The sequence below is a fragment of the Aotus nancymaae genome, unplaced genomic scaffold, assembly GCF_030222135.1.
Source record: "Aotus nancymaae isolate 86718 unplaced genomic scaffold, 86718_ANA_hifiasm-v0.15.2.pri h1tg000041l, whole genome shotgun sequence".
Taxonomy (NCBI): Eukaryota; Metazoa; Chordata; class Mammalia; order Primates; family Aotidae; genus Aotus; species Aotus nancymaae.
The window spans coordinates 1,427,352-1,445,071 of record NW_026988455.1 but is presented as its reverse complement, the minus strand read 5'-3'; the positions used below and the strand labels follow the sequence as shown (position 1 = coordinate 1,445,071).

The window sequence follows — 17,720 nt, the reverse complement described above, 5'->3', positions numbered from 1 at the left end:
TGCAGTTACCTCCTGCACTACAGTCTTGAACCCCTCAAAGTCATGCACGAGAGTTGGAATCAGCTTCTTCCAAACTCCCATTAATGTTGATATTTTGACCTCTTCCCATGAATCACGAATATTCTTAATGGCATCTAGAATGGTGAGTCCTTTCCAGAGGATTTACAATTTACTTCGCCCAAATTCATCAGAGGAATCACTATGTGTGGTACTATCTGTAACCTTATAACATGAATTTCTTAAATAATAAGAGTGGAAAGCAGAATTACACCTCGATCCATGGGCTGCTGAATGAATGTTGTGTCCGTAGGCATGAAAATAGCAGTAATCTCTATATACATCTTCATCAGAGCTCTTGAGTGACTAGGGGCATTGTAATATTTTGAAGACATTATTTTATCCTGAGTAGTAGGTCTCAACAGTGTGCTTAAAATATTCAATAAACTATGTTGTAAACAGATGTGCTATCATCTAGGCTTTGCTTTTCCATTTATAAAACACAGGCAGAGTACAATTAGCATACTCTTCCAGGACCCTACGATTTTCAGAATGGTAAATTAGCAGTGGCTTCAACTTAAAGTCACCCCTGCATTAACCCCTAGCCCCTAAGAGTCAGCCTATCCTTTAAAGCTCGGAAGCCAGGCATCGACTTCACCTCTCTTGCTGTGAAAGTCCTAGATGGCATCTTCTTCCAACAGAAGGCTGTTTTGTCTACACTGAAAATCTCTTTAGTGTATCCACCTTCATTGAAGACCTCAGCTAATCTCGGGATAACTAGCTACATCTTCTACACTGGCAGTTGCTGCTTCAACTTGCACTTTTATGTTAATGGAGATGGCTTCTTTCCTTGAAGCTCACAAAGCAACCTCTCCTAGCTTTCACAGAATTGAAAAGAATTGGGGCCTTGCTCTGGATTGGGCTTTGGTTTAAGGAAATATTGTGGTCTTCTATCCAGACCACTAAAACTTTCTCCATACTAGCAGTAAGACTGTTTCACTTTCTTACCATTTGTGTGTTCACTAGAGTAGCACTTTTAATTTCCCATCAACAACTTTTCCTTTGCATTCACACTTTGGCTTGCAGTTTGTTGCAAGAGGCCTAGTTTGGGCCTATCTAGCTTTCAACAGGTCTTCCTCACTAAGCTTAATCATTTCTTTGGTTTTTGTTTTTTTGTTTTGATGGAATCTCATTCTGTCACCCAGGCTGGAGTGCAGTGACATAATCTCGGCTCACTGCAACACTTGCCTCCCAGGTTCAAGCGATTCTCCTGTCTCAGCTTCCTAAGTACCTGGAATTAAAGGCGCCTGCCACCACACCCAGCTAATTTTTGTATTTTTAGTAGAGATAGGGTTTTACCATGTTGGCGAGGATGGTCTCGAACTCCTGACATCAGGTAATCCTCCCACCTCAGCCTCTCAAAGTGCTGGCATTACAGGCATGAGCCACCATGCCCAGGCAGCTTAATCATTTCTAGCTTTTGATTTAAAGTGAGAGATATGCAACTCTTCCTCTCACTTGAACACTGTGGCCATTGTAGGGTTATTAATTAGCCCAAATTTACTGTTGTTGTCTCAGGGAAGAAGAATACGCATGGAGAGAGAGAGAGTTGGGGGAATGGCCAGTGGGTATTTCTCAGTTAAATTCACCATCTGACAGGGGCATGCTTCATGGATTACAATTACAAAGGTAACATCAAAGACCATGGACAGACATAATAATAATGAGAGTATTTGAAATATTGCAAGAATTGCCAAAATGTGACAGCATGACACAAACACATGAGGCGAGCACATGTTGTTGGAAGAACTGGTGCCAATAGACGTGCTTGACCCAGGGTTGCCACAAAACTTCAATTGATCAAAAAAAAAAATGCCTTATCTGAGAAGCACAATCAAGTGAAGTACAGTAAAATGAAGTATGCCCGTACCTCCCAGAAGTGGTGTTCCAGAAACCAGGAAAAAAAAACATGTCTCATGAAAGAGGGAGAGATCACCTATGTCAAAAACTGCCAAGAGGTCAAGAAAAAGGACTGGAAGTTGATTATTGAACTTAGCAGCATGAAGGTCACTGGTGACCTTACCAGAAGTTTTTTCAGGAGAATGTTTGGAGCAAATACTTAAATTTAGGTGGATTCAAGGGAACACGGGAAGGGAGGAGTTGACAGTGTGATAGACAACTCTTCCAAATTATGCTTTCTTGCTACCCCTTGGCTGTTCGGGGTACATCCAGGCTGCTTCCTATCCTTGTCCTTCTCCTCTTTGATTTTCCGTTTTCTCTCTTCTCTCTTACCACCCTCCACCCCCCAAAAAAACTTGCCTGTTCCATTTATCATTCCTTTAAGCCCTATCTTCCTTCAGGAAAAAATATCATCTAATAAACTGATAGGCACCAAGATATTAATAAGAGTTGATTGATGCTAGTTAGCCAGCAATACCGTTCAGACCCCAAGACCCTTGCTACCCTTGGATGATGATAAAAGACTAAGAGGTCTCAGGAGGGCGGGTGAAAAGTTTCTGTAGGCTGATGGAAGTGGAAATGCTGAAGACAGAAAAGAAGAGGTGTTGAGAAAATGGGCACATTCAGACCAAGTCGGGCAGTGAAAAGGAGAGATGGGGTCGTGCTGTAAGTAATGGGCAGCACACATTACCCACGTTCAAGAAAACTACAGTACCGGACCCAGTTGCAATAGTTACACCTATCTTTGAAAAAAAGTCTAGAGTTTTAAAATCAGAAACTAGAGTTCTGGCACTGTGCTTTTTCAGTAATTTTGTAAAAATATGTTAGTTAATTATGAGACAACTCCATATTAATCAAAGAGCATTGGCCCAGGAAAGAAAAAAATGAGCTGTGTCAGAACCAGCTGCTCAACCATAGGCAAGTCTCCATGCTTCTCTGTGCCTCAGTTTCCCAATTTATAGGGGGTGGAACAAATAACTACGCTTCCTTTCTTCTCTAAAAATGGATGTCAATTCAATGTAAGATTTGTTTTCTACTGCCAGTTATGGTATTTCTAATGGTACTTCATTTTTGCCCTACTATAAGTCACTAAAGGGAAGAAAAAAATTTTTTATATTAAAAATCTAAATAATTGACAGAAGATATGCTTTCATTTCTACAATACAATCACTAGAAAAGCTATTTAATTCAATACAAATATATGTGGTACTGATTAGGAGAACTGATGTATTTACCAGCAATATTTTCAGACAAAATTTATAAGCACTGAGTTGAGTCTCCGTCTTTTAAGGAGTATGTCTGTATGCGCTAAATAAGGACTTGATCTACAGCTCTCATTCTTTTGCCTTAATAATGTGAAATTTTTCCATCTGAAGTTGGATCTCTCAGCTCAATGTCCTAATTTCCCCTTGTCAAAATAGCTCTTTTAGGGAGTCTCTATTGTTCTCAGTTAATTTTAACACTAAATTAAAAGTTTCATATGGTGGTGATTTTCAAACATTGTACTTCATATGGCCAAAGGTACCTCCTAAACTACTTCAGTCATAATTGTTACCATCGTTACAATAAGGTTTTCATATAGAACCTCTTTTAGACCTCAAAGTGCTCTATAAAGACCACACTTTGAAATTGTGTTCACTTAAAACATACCCCATACATTAGATAAGGGGTCGCTGACCTCATCTTACAGACTTAATAGTCATGAGAGTACATAACTTCCCACTGGATTCAAAGGAAATGGTGGTATTTAAATCCTAAATCTAATAATCTAATGCTATTCCAGTGGCTTACCCTCTTTTTAAAATTTTTTTGCCTTTTTTAAATTCCAAGTTTTCTAAAATCATCTGGGAAGTAATAGATCATATTTAATTGTTCAGGCTTTTATGCTGTGCTTTCAGAATCGCATCTGATTTGTGGTTTGGCTCTGGTTCAGTATTATCCAACACTAGGTTTATTTCATCAGCCCAGTATCAAAGCTTCCTCACTTTAGCCAGAAATTAAAATAATAGCTTTAAGAAACTCCTCCACCTCACCCCCCTTTAGCATGCAGCTAGCCAATAATGTGATTTGCCATATTTTTAAAATGACTATATGCTCCCCATAAAAGCTGGATATATAATCCTTTCATTTATTTGGCACAGGCATTCTCAACTTTTTTTGTGCAAAGACAGAATTATTTTTGTCCTAACAGCTTTACTTTTGGTGTTACAAACTATGTCACTAAGCATGCAAAGTCTAAACTGCCAGATTTACCTGGTCCTGAGTAAACCCTATGACACTTACTTTTCCTTACATCTCTTCTTCTGAAAAGTTTTATCCAGCCAACCATCAAGTAAGAAGGGAAGAGTAAATATCCCAGCAATGGCTGAAATGATCACACAGTCATAAGATGACTAAAAACAAAACATTGCAAATAAAAAAAACTCATCAGAAGAAAAAACGTCTCTTGTAAGAATGCCATGGAGACCTGACAAATACCCCCAGAGTAAGTTGAGTTCCTGTCTGGCAATAGCACATGTTAAAGCCTAAATGACGCCTTGATTTGTGGTATTCGCCTGCAAGGCCATGCAGTCAGGGGCCTAAATTCTTGAGTGCTGGGTTCTTTTCTTGGCTGCCTCTGAGTGACCTTGAGCAAATTACCTCAACCTCCCAGTTATAGGAAATGGAGATAATCCCACAAACTACCTTCCACGTTAGCTCACAGCCTGGCTTCCCAGAGAATGCGATGTGGATTAGAGACAGGTCCTGTGAAAATGAAGAATTATCACTCCTATAGATGACTATTATGTAACGAGATTAATCCTCATAACATCTTCCACGATTTAGGGTAAGCCCCAAGCTTTAGCGTTCCTTCCTTCTCTAGACATAGCCACTTGAAAATTGAAGGCAAGAGTTCACAACTACTGCATTCATTCCATTTTCCCAGTTTAAACCTAAATTTGATTTTTTTTTAAATCCTTTCTCTTTTTTATTCAGTCAAAACTATACAATACTTCAGGTATTCACACTAAGACAGCATTCTGAATTTTCTATTTAACTCAAAGAAACTAAAAATAGTCATCATCATAGAAAGAGTAAGTGTACCTTAGTCAAGGGCAAAGTTCCAAATCCCCTACTTCCTAAATTTCAACACATAGTTAGAAATAAAAAGTTAATTAATGACAGAATGCATCGAACATATTTTTGAAAATGAATGACAAAGAATTTGCACTACCAAGGATTTTGTGTGTATGGAACGTGACAAGCTGATTCTAAAATTTTATGAAAATGCCAAAGGCCAAAAACACCCAAGGCACTTTGAAGAATAAGATGGGAGGCCTTGCTCCAGCCTTATCATTAAGCTATCATAAATAAGGCAATGTAATATTACAACAAATGGGTTAATGGAACTGAAGAGAGAATTCAGAAGGTAACACAGACTGTATAAAGATGCTTGATCTATGTATGGCAGGAGTGCACGGAGGAACAGCTGGGAAGGAACGTGTTTGCACTGCGTAATGCTAGCACCAGGGCTTCCCAGAAGGACCCCTTCCAGGGGTCATGTATATCTTCCAGGTGGAATCAAAGACCTAAAGTGAAAGGCAACATTACAAACCATTTTTTGAACTATAAAGATTTTTAAAGATAAAAGAATATCTTCATGACTTCAGAATTAAGTCCTTAAAACAAGACAAAAAGGCACTAAACGTGAAAGATACATTTGTTGTTAAAATTAAGAATTTATCAATCATCAAGAAGAAAATGAGGGCTGGATGTGATGGATCATGCCTGTAATACCAGCACTTTAGGAGGCTGAGGTGGATCAGTTAAGCTCAGGAGTTTAAGACCAGCCTGAGCAATACACTGAGACCCCTTCCCGAAGAAAAAAAAAAAGAGAGAGAGAGAGAATGAAAAGTAATCTGCCGAAAGGACAGGGCATTTACAACAAATATAGCCAACCAAATACCAAATTATTTGATTGAATACCGAGGATTAGCATCCAGAATATATTCTACAAATCAATGAGAAAAGAAAAGAAAAAAAAAGCTTACACAACATAATGCAAAAAGAAAAAACTCAAATGGAGTCCAGCACAGTGATTCTTGCCTGTAACGTCAGCTACCTGGGAGGCTGAGGCAGAAGTATTCCTTGAGCCCAGGAGTTAGAGGCTGCAGTCAGCTGTCATCATGCCACTGCACTCCAGCCCAACCCGGGTAACAGAGCAAGACTATCTCTTAAAAAAAAAAAAAAAGACTTGAATGGGTGCTTTTCAAAAGAAGAAATCCAGTGCCCAACAGACATAGGAAGATGCTCATATGACATTGCTAATCAAGGAAAAGTAAAATAAAACCACAATGAACATCTACTATATAAACATCACATTGGCTAAAATTAAAATCAGGCAACACCAAGTGTTGACGAACAAGTACTCTCATACATCATGGAAGCAGAGGTGGAAATAAAAAATTTTAAAGGTGTGCTATACCTTGTAACTGAGCAATTCCACTCCTAGGTACACATCCTATAGACACATGTTTATGTAAGATGCTCTTTGCAGCACTGCTTATAAAGCCAAAAACTGAAAATCTCAAAGTACCCATGACGGTAAAGTGGAATAACAGTGGTATTGATGAAACGGCACATTATACAGCAATGAAAATGAATGAAACACACCATGTGACATTGAATCTTATATGCAATGTTGAGTGAAAAACACCAAACACAACATACAGTATGATTCTATTTTTATATAAGTCAAAAGTGAGCAAAACATAAACCATGTTGTTATATACGTAGCGGGCACAATAACTCTTAAAAGGGCAGAAGGAGAGTTACCAAAAGTCAGGATAGCTACCTCTAGGGGAAAGTGAGAGTCAAGAGGGGACGCACAGAGATTCTGGAGTGCTGGCAGGACCTCCTCTGCATCTGGTTTGTGATTACGCAGCTGTTGCTTTACCCATTAAACTCAGTTTTAAGTACTTTAAGTACTTATTTGTAGGTTATATTTCACAAAATTTAAAAGAACCAAGGGAGAACTTCTACTACCAAATATTAACACCAATTAAAGCCATAATTATTGATAGTGTGGAAAAAAAATCAGAAGGCCCAGAAATTAGCCTAAGACACATAAGAATTTAATATTCTATAAAAATAGCATTACGAATCAGAGGGAAAATGGTGGTTTCAGATACTGAACCAACTGGTAAACGCTTTGAAATCAAATCAAATCCCTACCTTATATAATATGCCCAAATACATTTGAGATGGATTAAAAATTTCCTTTTCACCCCAAACTGTATTGAGTTAACATATATAAACAGAATTTAAATTCCTTTTGAAGACAGATGTAAGGTGAGGTAAGAATGTACCAGAAGAAAATAAGGACAATTATTTATGCATTCTTGGATTACAAAAATAAGTTCAAGCACATACACAAAGGTAGACTCCTAAAGAAAGTAACTTCCACACTGAAATATCACAAACTATGAAGACAAGATTAAAAAAAGTTACAATATATGACAAAAGACATTCTTAAGAACTTATAAACAACAAAAAAAAACTCCACCAAGTTCTCCAAGCAAGTTACAGAAAAAATATGAATGAGCAATTCTCAAAAGAATGAATAAAGAATGGCCAATGAACATGAAAAAAACACAACCTTCACTAAGTCATCAAAAAAATACAAATTTTAAATGTAGCCCTTTTCTGTAATTACTGAATTTGCAGAGATTTTAAGTAGTAATTTTCAATTCTGAGTGTCAGATATATTGCTAATGGGAATGCAAATGAACATGCTCTCTGGTGAGTGATATATATGAAGATTCCCAAAAACACTTTCACCTAATAATTTCATTTCTAGAGAGGTATCTTCTGGAAGTAAGTCATTTTGTATAGATGTGATTAAGATGCTAATCACATCACTATTTACAGATTACATTATAATAAATAATCAAATTGCTGAAGAGGAAATCAATCTTAAAGTTATGGTACAGCCATGAAATGTAATATCCTACAGCTATCTAAAAAGCAAAATATTTAATATGGGAAAATGTTGGTAATATATAAAGCAGACTACAAAGCAATGTACATTATAACTGCATTTTTGAGAATATAAATGCATAACTATGCATAGAAAAATAAGTAAAAACACAAAACCAAAATGTTAACAGAGGTTCTCTCTCTAGGTGGTAGGATTACAGGAAACTGTGTGTACAGACACATAAACTCTTCCGTATAATTCAGCTTTCCAGAAATAACATGTGTTATTTCATTCTAGAGAAAGAACATCAAATTTTATGCTGTGAAATCATTTACTCTTAGTTTTAAGAACGAAAAATAATGAGAATCTTTGGTCAGTATACTTTTCACATTTGCTTGTGGGGGATAAGGATGGAAACAGTAACTACACTTGGAAGCAAATGTGAAGTCTTTTTCAAAAGTAAAAAGTTATATTTAATTAAGTCCCAGTAAAACATCACCATTAACATTTGAAGTTGTTCTAATTAGTTTTTTATTCTTCAACACTTTTAAAGACTCCAATATGTTAGACAAAGAATTTTTGATCATATAAGTTAATTTCTCTGGAGACAACCATATAATCCTCTAAAATGACATGAGCGTTTATATATGAGACCGAGGTTTCTGCAGTCTATACATGCCTCTTTTGGCAAGAAGAGCTAAGAACTGACAATTCAATTGTAACAACAACAAAAAAACCCCAAAAAAACAAAACTGGTTTCTTAACAAATATTCGTGTTCCGTACATGAACCTATCATCTGTGACAGCAAGGAACTCAAGTCAGGTGATGCACAAGCCTTCACCTAGCTCAGTTAGCTTGGACTTTTCCTATACCAGATTTGCCTGAAGTAACATAAGATGATTTAAAAAGACCTTCACCCTCCAGCATCCACTCAAAAGGGAATTCCTTCCTAATCAGAAGAGTTAACATTCTTCCTAAGGAAAGACAGAAAAAAGGAGAAAGGCATTGAAGCATTTTCTATGCATGTCTTCCTAGGTATTTCACATCCAGCGTCTAAATAACCCCATGCCAACGTGCATACAGCTCTTTAGACTGCTCCCTTCGTTACCCAAAAAAGAAGGGAACTATGTCTTCCTCACGGATTTTAGATGCCTGGGACAAATAAGCATTTCACTGAAAGACAGGTAATAAATGCTATCTGATAGGTAAGAGTAAGGAAAAAAGCAAAGTTACCTCCTTTCATTTGGCTTAAAGAAATCAAGTATGTTCTACCGTATACTAAAATATCAGACCAATACACAACATACTGCAAAACTGTAATACAATGTGGTTAAACACGATATTCAAATATTAAACTTCAAGCACACGAAAGCCATCTTCTGAAAGACAAAATGGGATTTTTTTTATAACTACCTTTGTGTAACTTTATAAAATTACTTCCCTCTACAATATCTGACACTGATCTTGATACTAGTTAGAAAGTCTGATGTAAAATGATGACATCTCAACGTCAGTGATTTAGGAGATTATCTTCAGAATTCGTCAGAGGACCAACCGTCATCTTCATCCCTTACTTCTCGGTATCTCCCTGAAGACTCCCCTTCTGGATTATAACTCCGCATTTTAATATTCAGTCTTTCAGCTAATTTTTGTGCAGCGAGCTTTGCTTGCATCTCCTTTAAAACAAAGAGCAAAGCAAAAAGTTACAAATTCACATCTCTTCCTTACAATTTTTCAATGGGAAGTTATCTAGAATCAGGAATAAGAGGGGCATTGACGACTCACTGAGTACTCTCTCGGGCAATACGAGCCTGATGGCTGTGCCCTATCACAGACACAACAGAGCAATGCTTCTAACAGCCACCAGCCTGCTACAGTTGAAGTTACTGACCTCCATTAATAAACAACATTGCACTGAAATACACTCTTCTGTACAAAAAACTGAGTAATCACCTTAGCACTACAATAGTTATAAATACAGATGCATTAAATATGTGGGCACGTGCACATATATACACACTCACCTAACAATCTGAGCTATCAAATGTCAAAAATCACTAACACTGTCTAGATTTCTACAACGGACAGAACCTTCTTCCCTAATTACAATCACGACTTCTAGACTTGAGAATTGAATTTCAATGGCAAAATAAAAATCAACAAATTAATACTAAGAAGCTGTTTCTCTCCAAATAAAGTCCTACAGCAACTAGTATTCAATAAAAAGTCCAAGTAAATTTCAGACACTGGCAATGTGCTTATATACCTCCAAGGACTTTACCATCAACTGATGGTAGCTGGCAAAGTCATCCCTAATTCAGTTCTTCCCTTTTCTCATGCTTTCTTGAGGTTCTTGATGTCCTTCACTTCAAGCCATGAATATGAGTACGTAAAAGTAGGACCCATTACTACCACAACCTCTCTGCCAAGAAAACCAATTTCAAGCTGAAGGATTTAATTGAACCTATAAATATCTTAGGACGGCATTTAAGAGCCCAGAGACAATTTAAGAAACACTTCCTCAATGCTACGGTCATGACTAGTCAGTCATTTTAATGCACTGAGAGAAAGAAAAATGTGTTTTTTTTAAAAGAACAGCACCTTGAAAATGCCAATCCATGCCAAGCCTTTTATGAAAAGCCGACGCAGATTATCAGCCTGTTTTGTTGTTCGTTTTTTGGAGATGGGGTCTCACTCTGTCACCCAGGCTGTACAGAGTGCAGTGGTGCAACTGCAGCTCACTGAAGCCTCAACCTCCTGGGCTCAAGCAATCCTCCTAATCCTCCTACCTCAGCCCCACATGTAGCTGGGACCACAGTCACGTGCCACAATGCCTGGCTAATTTTCTTGTGAAGATGGGGTCTTGCTATGTGCAGCCTGGTGTTATACTAACCGGTGCACTAGTACCTGACTAAAATCAAAATAAGCAATATCTAGGAAATGAGACAGGACATTGTTCTCCTGGAGGCTAAAATTATTACTAAATACTTCTAAACTTTCCTATTCCCCTATGGTCCTTCACACTTACTTTCTCCCGTCCCATCATTCTGTACGCAAACTCTCAACACATGTTTAAAGTTCTATGCAGAACACACGGAAAGAAAGTGCTATGCAAAACTGATCATGCTGCCAAAAGCAGGAGATTCTCCTCTCTTTACATGGGCCTGCAGATTATGCTCTGAAGCAGTGTCTCACTGTCTGCTGGCTACACAACATTATCCTCCCACTCCTTCTGTGCCCTCCCCTGTACTGCAGGAGATAGAAGCCTGGGAACTACATTTTCCTCATTCTAGAAGGGGTCTGGGTTAGAGTCTACCACTGAGAAGCTGTCACACGGGTTTTACAAGGTGAAAGGGAGAGACAGGGAGAGATGCGATGCCACTGCTATCCTAACAGGAACAGGCAGGTACAGGAGCTTTAAGACATGAAATTCTACAGCAGTCTCCCCCCATTTTCTGGCAAATCACCACTTTAATGTTGCAGATTGCTGTTCATCTCTAGCTGTTGCCTGCAGTTCTACCAACTTTGTGACTCTGAAAACCAGTGGCATAGGTCTCAGCTCATGGAAGCACCTAATCCCCTCTATTACATTCCATCCTCCTTGAACCTGGAGTAAATTCTGATTTATGTAAGCAGCACCCAGCAAACAGATGAGAGAAAAATAATACTCTAAATACCTCGTAATTCTGTTTCTGCTGTTTCTGAAGTGCCAAAGATTCTTCTATGGAGAGTAGCTGCGTGGGCATATGGTGAAGTGGTAGAAGCCGAGCTGCTGTGATGTCATCAAGATGCTGCTTATCCCTGCGCCGCCGCTCCTCTGAGGAAATAGGAGACCCTCTCCTCTGACAATCACTAGATGAATCAATTTGTCGAGAAGGTAATCTGATGAAAGGAAAACTCGTGTTATACAGACTATTTTCTTTATTTATAGACACATTTAAACCATTCACACAAATGGCCTTTAACCTTAGCAATCAATTCTCCACCAAAGGTAATAGTAAGCAGTTTACCAATATTCACTGCTCTAACGAATAGGAGTGTGTCTGTGTGCGTACAGGCTCTTTGCCTTTTCCTTTAACTGGAGCTTTTCTTTTCTCATTTATTCATTCAAAGAACATTTGCAAAAGGGCTTATTGCCTAGTAGAGAGAAATAAATATGTAAAGTTTCAGTGCAATATGATACCATAGGTACTATGACAGATAGCTCAACAAGATACACTAGAACATAAGGAATGGCCAGTTCCAGTGGGAGACAGGGAGGTTGCCAGAAACGCTTCAAAGAAGTGACATTTGAACAGTCTTGGAATAATAACTGCTTACCACATAACTGAGAAGTGCATCCCAGCAAGGGGAGTGAGACGAAGTACAGAGGTAGAGACACCCAGCTTTTCTGCTATACAGAAAAGATGGCCAGAAAGAAGGCTGGGAAGTAGGATGAGCCCAGACTGCAATGAAAAGTTCAACATAACAAGTTCAGACTTCCATCTGACAAATTTCACTCTGGCAGCAGTGGAGACTGACTGGTAGTTAAAACTAGACATAGGAAGAGGCCACAGTTGTAGCCCAAGAGAGGCGAGTGTCTTCACTCTGACAGAAGATGAAGAACAATTATACAGATGAAGATCAAGGAAATACATTATGTAGGTCTTCATGGCTAGCAGATATGGAGATGAGAAAAATGAAAGATACCTTAGGGGAAGAAAACCAAGAAGGTGGGGACACTATTAGAGAATATGGAAATTACCTGGGAAAGAAACAGGGGTTCCACTTTGTACATGATTAAGCTGAGGTGCCACGGAACACCCAAGTGGTCAAGTGTCATGGCTAATTGGCCACGTAAACCTAAAAGTTCTGGAAGATCTGGAGTACAGGTAGACAAGGGGCAGCCCCCAGCATCCAGGTGATATACGAAGCCAGAAGAGTATGCAGAAGGAAGAGCAGAAAGGATCCAACGGACACTCCCTGACCCCATTTTCCAACCTCCAAGCCACTTCTTACATGGAACCCTCTCAAGTCCTACCTGTATATAGCCTATGGACTCCTCAAAGCCCTGCCTTTCCTGTTCTCCTCTAACTATACAGGAGGCTCCCTCTCTCTTAAACTTCCTGAACTCTTGGTAGCCCTCATTCCCTTACCTCTCTCCAACTCCCAGATAAATGACCATAATACGGAACTGGGATTAATGTATTCTTTCTTGTATTTATTGGCTAGATGATGGTTCTAGTTTTCTAAAATGTCATCCTGGAAGTGAAAAGTATACCTCACTGTATACAAGAGATTACCTGACCACATTAATATACTATAATCCTGATTTTCTGTACAGCAGAAATAACATGTTTTCAGGTTAAAATGAATGCTAGGGTTGAGTAAAAGTGTAACAAAAAAGAAGCATGTTTTAGGTACTTTTCACTAGAGGTTTTCTGTTTTTCAGAGAAAGGCAGTAGTGATTTAACTGTGTATCTGATGTTACATACTTGTAAATACAGCATAGGAAGGTACCAGTTATCTGAGTTGAATGTTACATTTGCTGCAAGTAAATAATAATTCTTTTCAAAAAGATTTTATTTTTCCTGAAATTTCAGAAATAAATTTACGGCAAGGAATGATAAGCAGAGTTTTTGCCCATCCTGCATGAATCTATTTTCACAGTTTTCAAACCTCTTCTCAGCTTCCTTCCCCCAAAACTGTTATTATGTAGTTTAACTCTTTTCCAAGTGTGTAAACCTTGGGTCTTCATCTAGCTCCTAAACTCACTGAAGAACAGGGAGTTTATTACATTATACATGTATACATTATGGCCGTGTTTTTAAACTTGAGATATAACATTAAAAAGGCAAAGGAGTTTAAGAACTTTGACTTCACTGTGTCCCCACAACACCTGCTGCTTGCTTACATAGAGCGAGCATGCAAATCTCTTTGGCTGGAAAGCCCATCAGCTCCTGCAACTGCTTTATACTCTTAGTTCACAGACTAATCAAAGTGAGTACACTGATAGTACACTAATCAGACCCGTACACTAAAAAATGGTTCTGAAAAAAAGAAGTCATAATAAATTCTCTCTCCAACTCTGTGTTTATTATGAAATACTGGGTCACATCCTGAAATTTAATACTCCCCCATGTGCTATTTAAGACCTTTTCAATTATATGGTTTTTCAACATGAATCTTCCACTCCACCCAGGCTGGTCTGTTTCCACAGTATCTTCTCCCCTAACAAGCGGTTTTCACACAAAGCCCACGGAACTTAGAGCATTCTCCTGACTTTTTTTTTTTTTTTTAAGAGAAAAGGTCTTACTATGTTGCCCAACCTGGTCTCCAACTCCTGTACTCAAGCTATCTTCCCACCTCAGCCTGCTGAGTAGCCTGGGACTACAGACAAGCACCATCACAACCAGCTTCTCGTAACTTTTTGAGTTTAACAAATACTATGTTCCTGTTACAGGCCTGTTTCCGATGGTACTTACACATTGGTCTTAAATTTATGCAGTTGGGGCACTGGGTTTTTGGCTCGCATTTCTAGCACTTCCATGTAATGAGGCTTCTTCTGAGTCCCATTAGAAAGGCCTGTCAAGTTCGTAGCACTTGTGTTTTCTTCTGACTGTTGTTCACCTTGGTCTGCAATGGTGATCCTCTGTAACCTGTCAATAAACAGGTTGTCAAAGCTGCTGGAAGTATCTTCTGCTTGACTTGAAACACGATGCTGCGGGTGATGCTCACTAGCTTCAGATGAAGGCAGCACTCTGTCTCTGTTGCTGGAAGCTGGGCCCTTACTCACTGTGTACTCAACCTCTGGAGTCTTTTCATCACCTTCATGAGTAGGATGTCCAAGTCCCTGGTTTTGTGAGGTTGTTTCAGATGACTTGATGTTATCTACAGAGGAACAGCCAGGAACTAGTGATGAAGTATCAAGTATCTGGTCAGAATTCTGGGCCTTATCTGTATCGACATCAACTTCTGCAGTTGCTTTTTGCCTTAGCTTACAGTCTAAACTAACAGGATGAAACAGTTCACTTTTTCTAACTTCTTCACGTTCTGCAATGGCAGCTTTCAGTCTGGCAACAGAGTCAAAAATCTTTTTACCTTTGTCGGGCAATTTGCAAATGAATTTTCTGTCAAATGGAAAAGAATACGTATATATTACAGCCATGTTTTTAAACTTGACATACAACATTAAAGAGGCTAAGCATTAACTTCTAAGAAAGAAAAGCCAATTTTTAAGTCAAATATCTAATTTCTAACTTCTCCAAAAACAGGAATAAAACAAATAAAATGGTCATTATCCAAAGAGCCCAAAAAACAAGGGAATGCAGGAACAGGGAATATATGCCTCATTTGTCTCAGCAAATTAGAATTTCAGCAAAGGTACTTTAAGCACATAATAATCACATAAGGCATACCAAGAACCAGCAGTCATTAAATCTCCAAAATTTGAGGATGGGTTGAGTGTGGGGACGGGCCTATTAGGTCAAAACTACTTTCATCATAATACCAAGATGTTATTTCCCTCTCATTTTCTCACATGGGTACAGTGGAGTTTTCCAGAGGCTACATGACATGTGATGACATCACTGTTCTAGAATAGAATGTGTGCTTGTATATACTTATGTTTTAAAGACTTCAGCTGTTATTTCTGGTAAGTAAATAAATTTTGCTAGATATAACACATAAAATAACTCCATGGGATGTCAATAATTCTTAAAAGTATAAAGGAGTCCTGAGACCAGAAAGTTAATTCACTGCTATAGATTAAAAACCTATTCTCACAAGGTCAAAACACCTGTCTTGACCCCAATCAAGTATTTATTTATCCCTTTTGTTGGATAACAGAGGTCCTTTTCTGATTCCCTTTTCTTTATACAATAAATGGAGAGAAAAAATTAAATCTTAGGTCCTCTGTTCTTTTTGACAACGCATTCATTCTCACAATTGACAACACTCTACAGCTGAAATTCCTATGTTTTCTATATTTTTCCAGACTTCTCTCTTTCTTGAGCCTCATGACTACTTCTCCAGCTTTTGTTTGGTTTTCAATTAACCAAATGTCTGTCCTGCTCTCCTCTCAACTCTGCACACCCTAAGTAAAATCAACCTTGGATCTATTCCTCTCCCTGAATTTTCCTATTTTTTGCTAGTGCTGTTCCATATATATCGGAAACTTCAGCCATCTCTGTCAACTATATTTAAATCAGTCCATGCTTAAAGTTTTCCCAATTCCTTCCTAGTTCACTTTCTTACAACTCTCTCGTGGGGAGCCCCTCTGCAAATATCCTTCTACTGTTTTCTGCTTTTTATTCCTTCAAACCGTCTTTTGCACCAAGCTGCTAAACAAAACCGCCTAAAAACACAAAACCACTTTTATCTCGTGGTTCCCCTGCTAAAATCCTTTAAATCAGCCAGCTGAATGAGGGTCGAACTTTCTCGGCCTAATAAATCCCTCCTCACATCCCACTCTTCCCATTTCCTACGGTTCCTGTAAGCATAGAATCGAGAGATGAAGCTGACAATTCGTGATGGGTTAGGGGCACGGGCGGCAAAAAGGTTTAGAATGCAGACTCTTGCTTCATGGAACCAACAGAGTGCCCGGGAAAATAAAACCAGCGAGGAGCTACTAACTCACTGCAACGCTAAGGAGCCGTCCAGTCCGAGTCATCCTCGCAGGCAAACGTGCCTGGCCAGGAAGAAGGACGGCTCTGCGGCAGCAAGCCCTCTGTCCACTCGCCCCGAGGACTGAGGCGAATGTGACTGAGTCAAGGTCACCTTCCGGGGAAGTGAACGGAGTGGGGGAGGGAAGAGGAGCGCCCAGGGAGCTCGAGCTGACGGAGCCTGGCAGTGACTCCGCGGGACCCCAGCTTACACGTTGCGCAAAAGTCTCTCCTGGCGCTTCAACATTTCCCGCAGCTCCACCAAACTCCGCTGCCCCAAGTCCTCGGGTGCTTGGGGCTCTAAGCCGCGGGGCAGCGAGGACATTCTGCGCAGGCTGAGGCTGGCGTGGCGGCGGGCACTCGGCTTCCTCAACAGGCCCCGCAGCTAGCGCCGGATCCGCGGCCGCCGCTGACTCCGGGGCACGAGCGGGAGTCGCCATTTTCCCGGAAGAACGGGATCGTCTTCGAGCCGAATCGAGCTTTATTGAAATGCCGGAAACAAACACGGACCGGGAGGGGCGGGCGTCCGGAGCATCGCTAAAGGGCGGAAGTGACGTCGGATGACGCCGGCGCCGCGGCTTGGCGCCCTTTCCCCTCGTGTGAGCGCTGATCCCGTCGTCAGCGGTGCTTCGGTTTATACAAAAAGTACTCTGCGCCAGTGTGACCTCACCAAGCACTATGTCTTAGTCAACAAATAGCCACGTCGTCTGTTATAGTTGGAGTTTACAGAGTGGGGAGGTGAGAGGGACAATCAAATAATAATATAATAGTAACGTTGGGTTGGACACCTCGGAAGGTGTCTCTGAGCAGTGAATTTCAAGTGGAAGCCTTAAGGATGAGCTGGCCATTAATGAGGAAGGAGAGAGTGTGAGACAAGATTTGGGAGACTCCGGCCGGTGTGTGGTGCCTCCTAGCGCGGCTTAGTGACGTCCAGAAATGTTAAAGTTGGAAGCTTCCTTCTAGGGGCTCAACGGCATTTGGAGCAGGACTTCATTTGCGGCACCGCCTCAGGCATTGTTGAGACTTTAGGTGTCTCTGGCTTCTGGCTGCTAGGTGCTATGGCACTCCCAAATCATTGCAACAATCCAGAACGTCTCCCCCAACATACATGTCCAAAGGCCCACAAGAGATGAGGAGTGGGAGCGGCTGTACAAACTGCTCG

The 17,720-nt window shown here is 39.8% G+C and overlaps 1 protein-coding gene across 1 annotated transcript; it reads right to left on the bottom strand.

Annotated features, from left to right (window-relative positions):
* Positions 1–6,663: 6,663 nt before the first annotated feature.
* Positions 6,664–16,932, bottom strand: POLR2M (RNA polymerase II subunit M). The gene is made up of 4 exons (XM_012443036.2): positions 16,771–16,932; positions 14,381–15,025; positions 11,594–11,798; positions 6,664–9,592 (listed from the first exon to the last, which is right to left on the bottom strand). The coding sequence occupies exons 1-4, from the start codon at positions 16,881–16,883 to the stop codon at positions 9,449–9,451; spliced, it is 1,107 nt and encodes a 368-aa protein (XP_012298459.2). The 5' UTR covers positions 16,884–16,932; the 3' UTR covers positions 6,664–9,448.
* Between the last annotated feature and the right edge of the window lie 788 nt (positions 16,933–17,720).

Excerpts from the sequence above, each read along its gene's own strand:
- POLR2M (XM_012443036.2), bottom strand. The coding sequence starts at position 16,883 with ATGTCCTCGCTGCCCCGCGGCTTAGAGCCCCAAGCACCCGAGGACTTG. Across the intron at positions 11,799-14,380 it reads CATAAATTTAAGACCAATGT|ATTACCTTCTCGACAAATTG; the intron begins GTAAGTACCATC and ends TCCTTTCATCAG. Across the intron at positions 9,593-11,593 it reads AGCAGAAACAGAATTACGAG|GAGATGCAAGCAAAGCTCGC; the intron begins GTATTTAGAGTA and ends TTTGTTTTAAAG.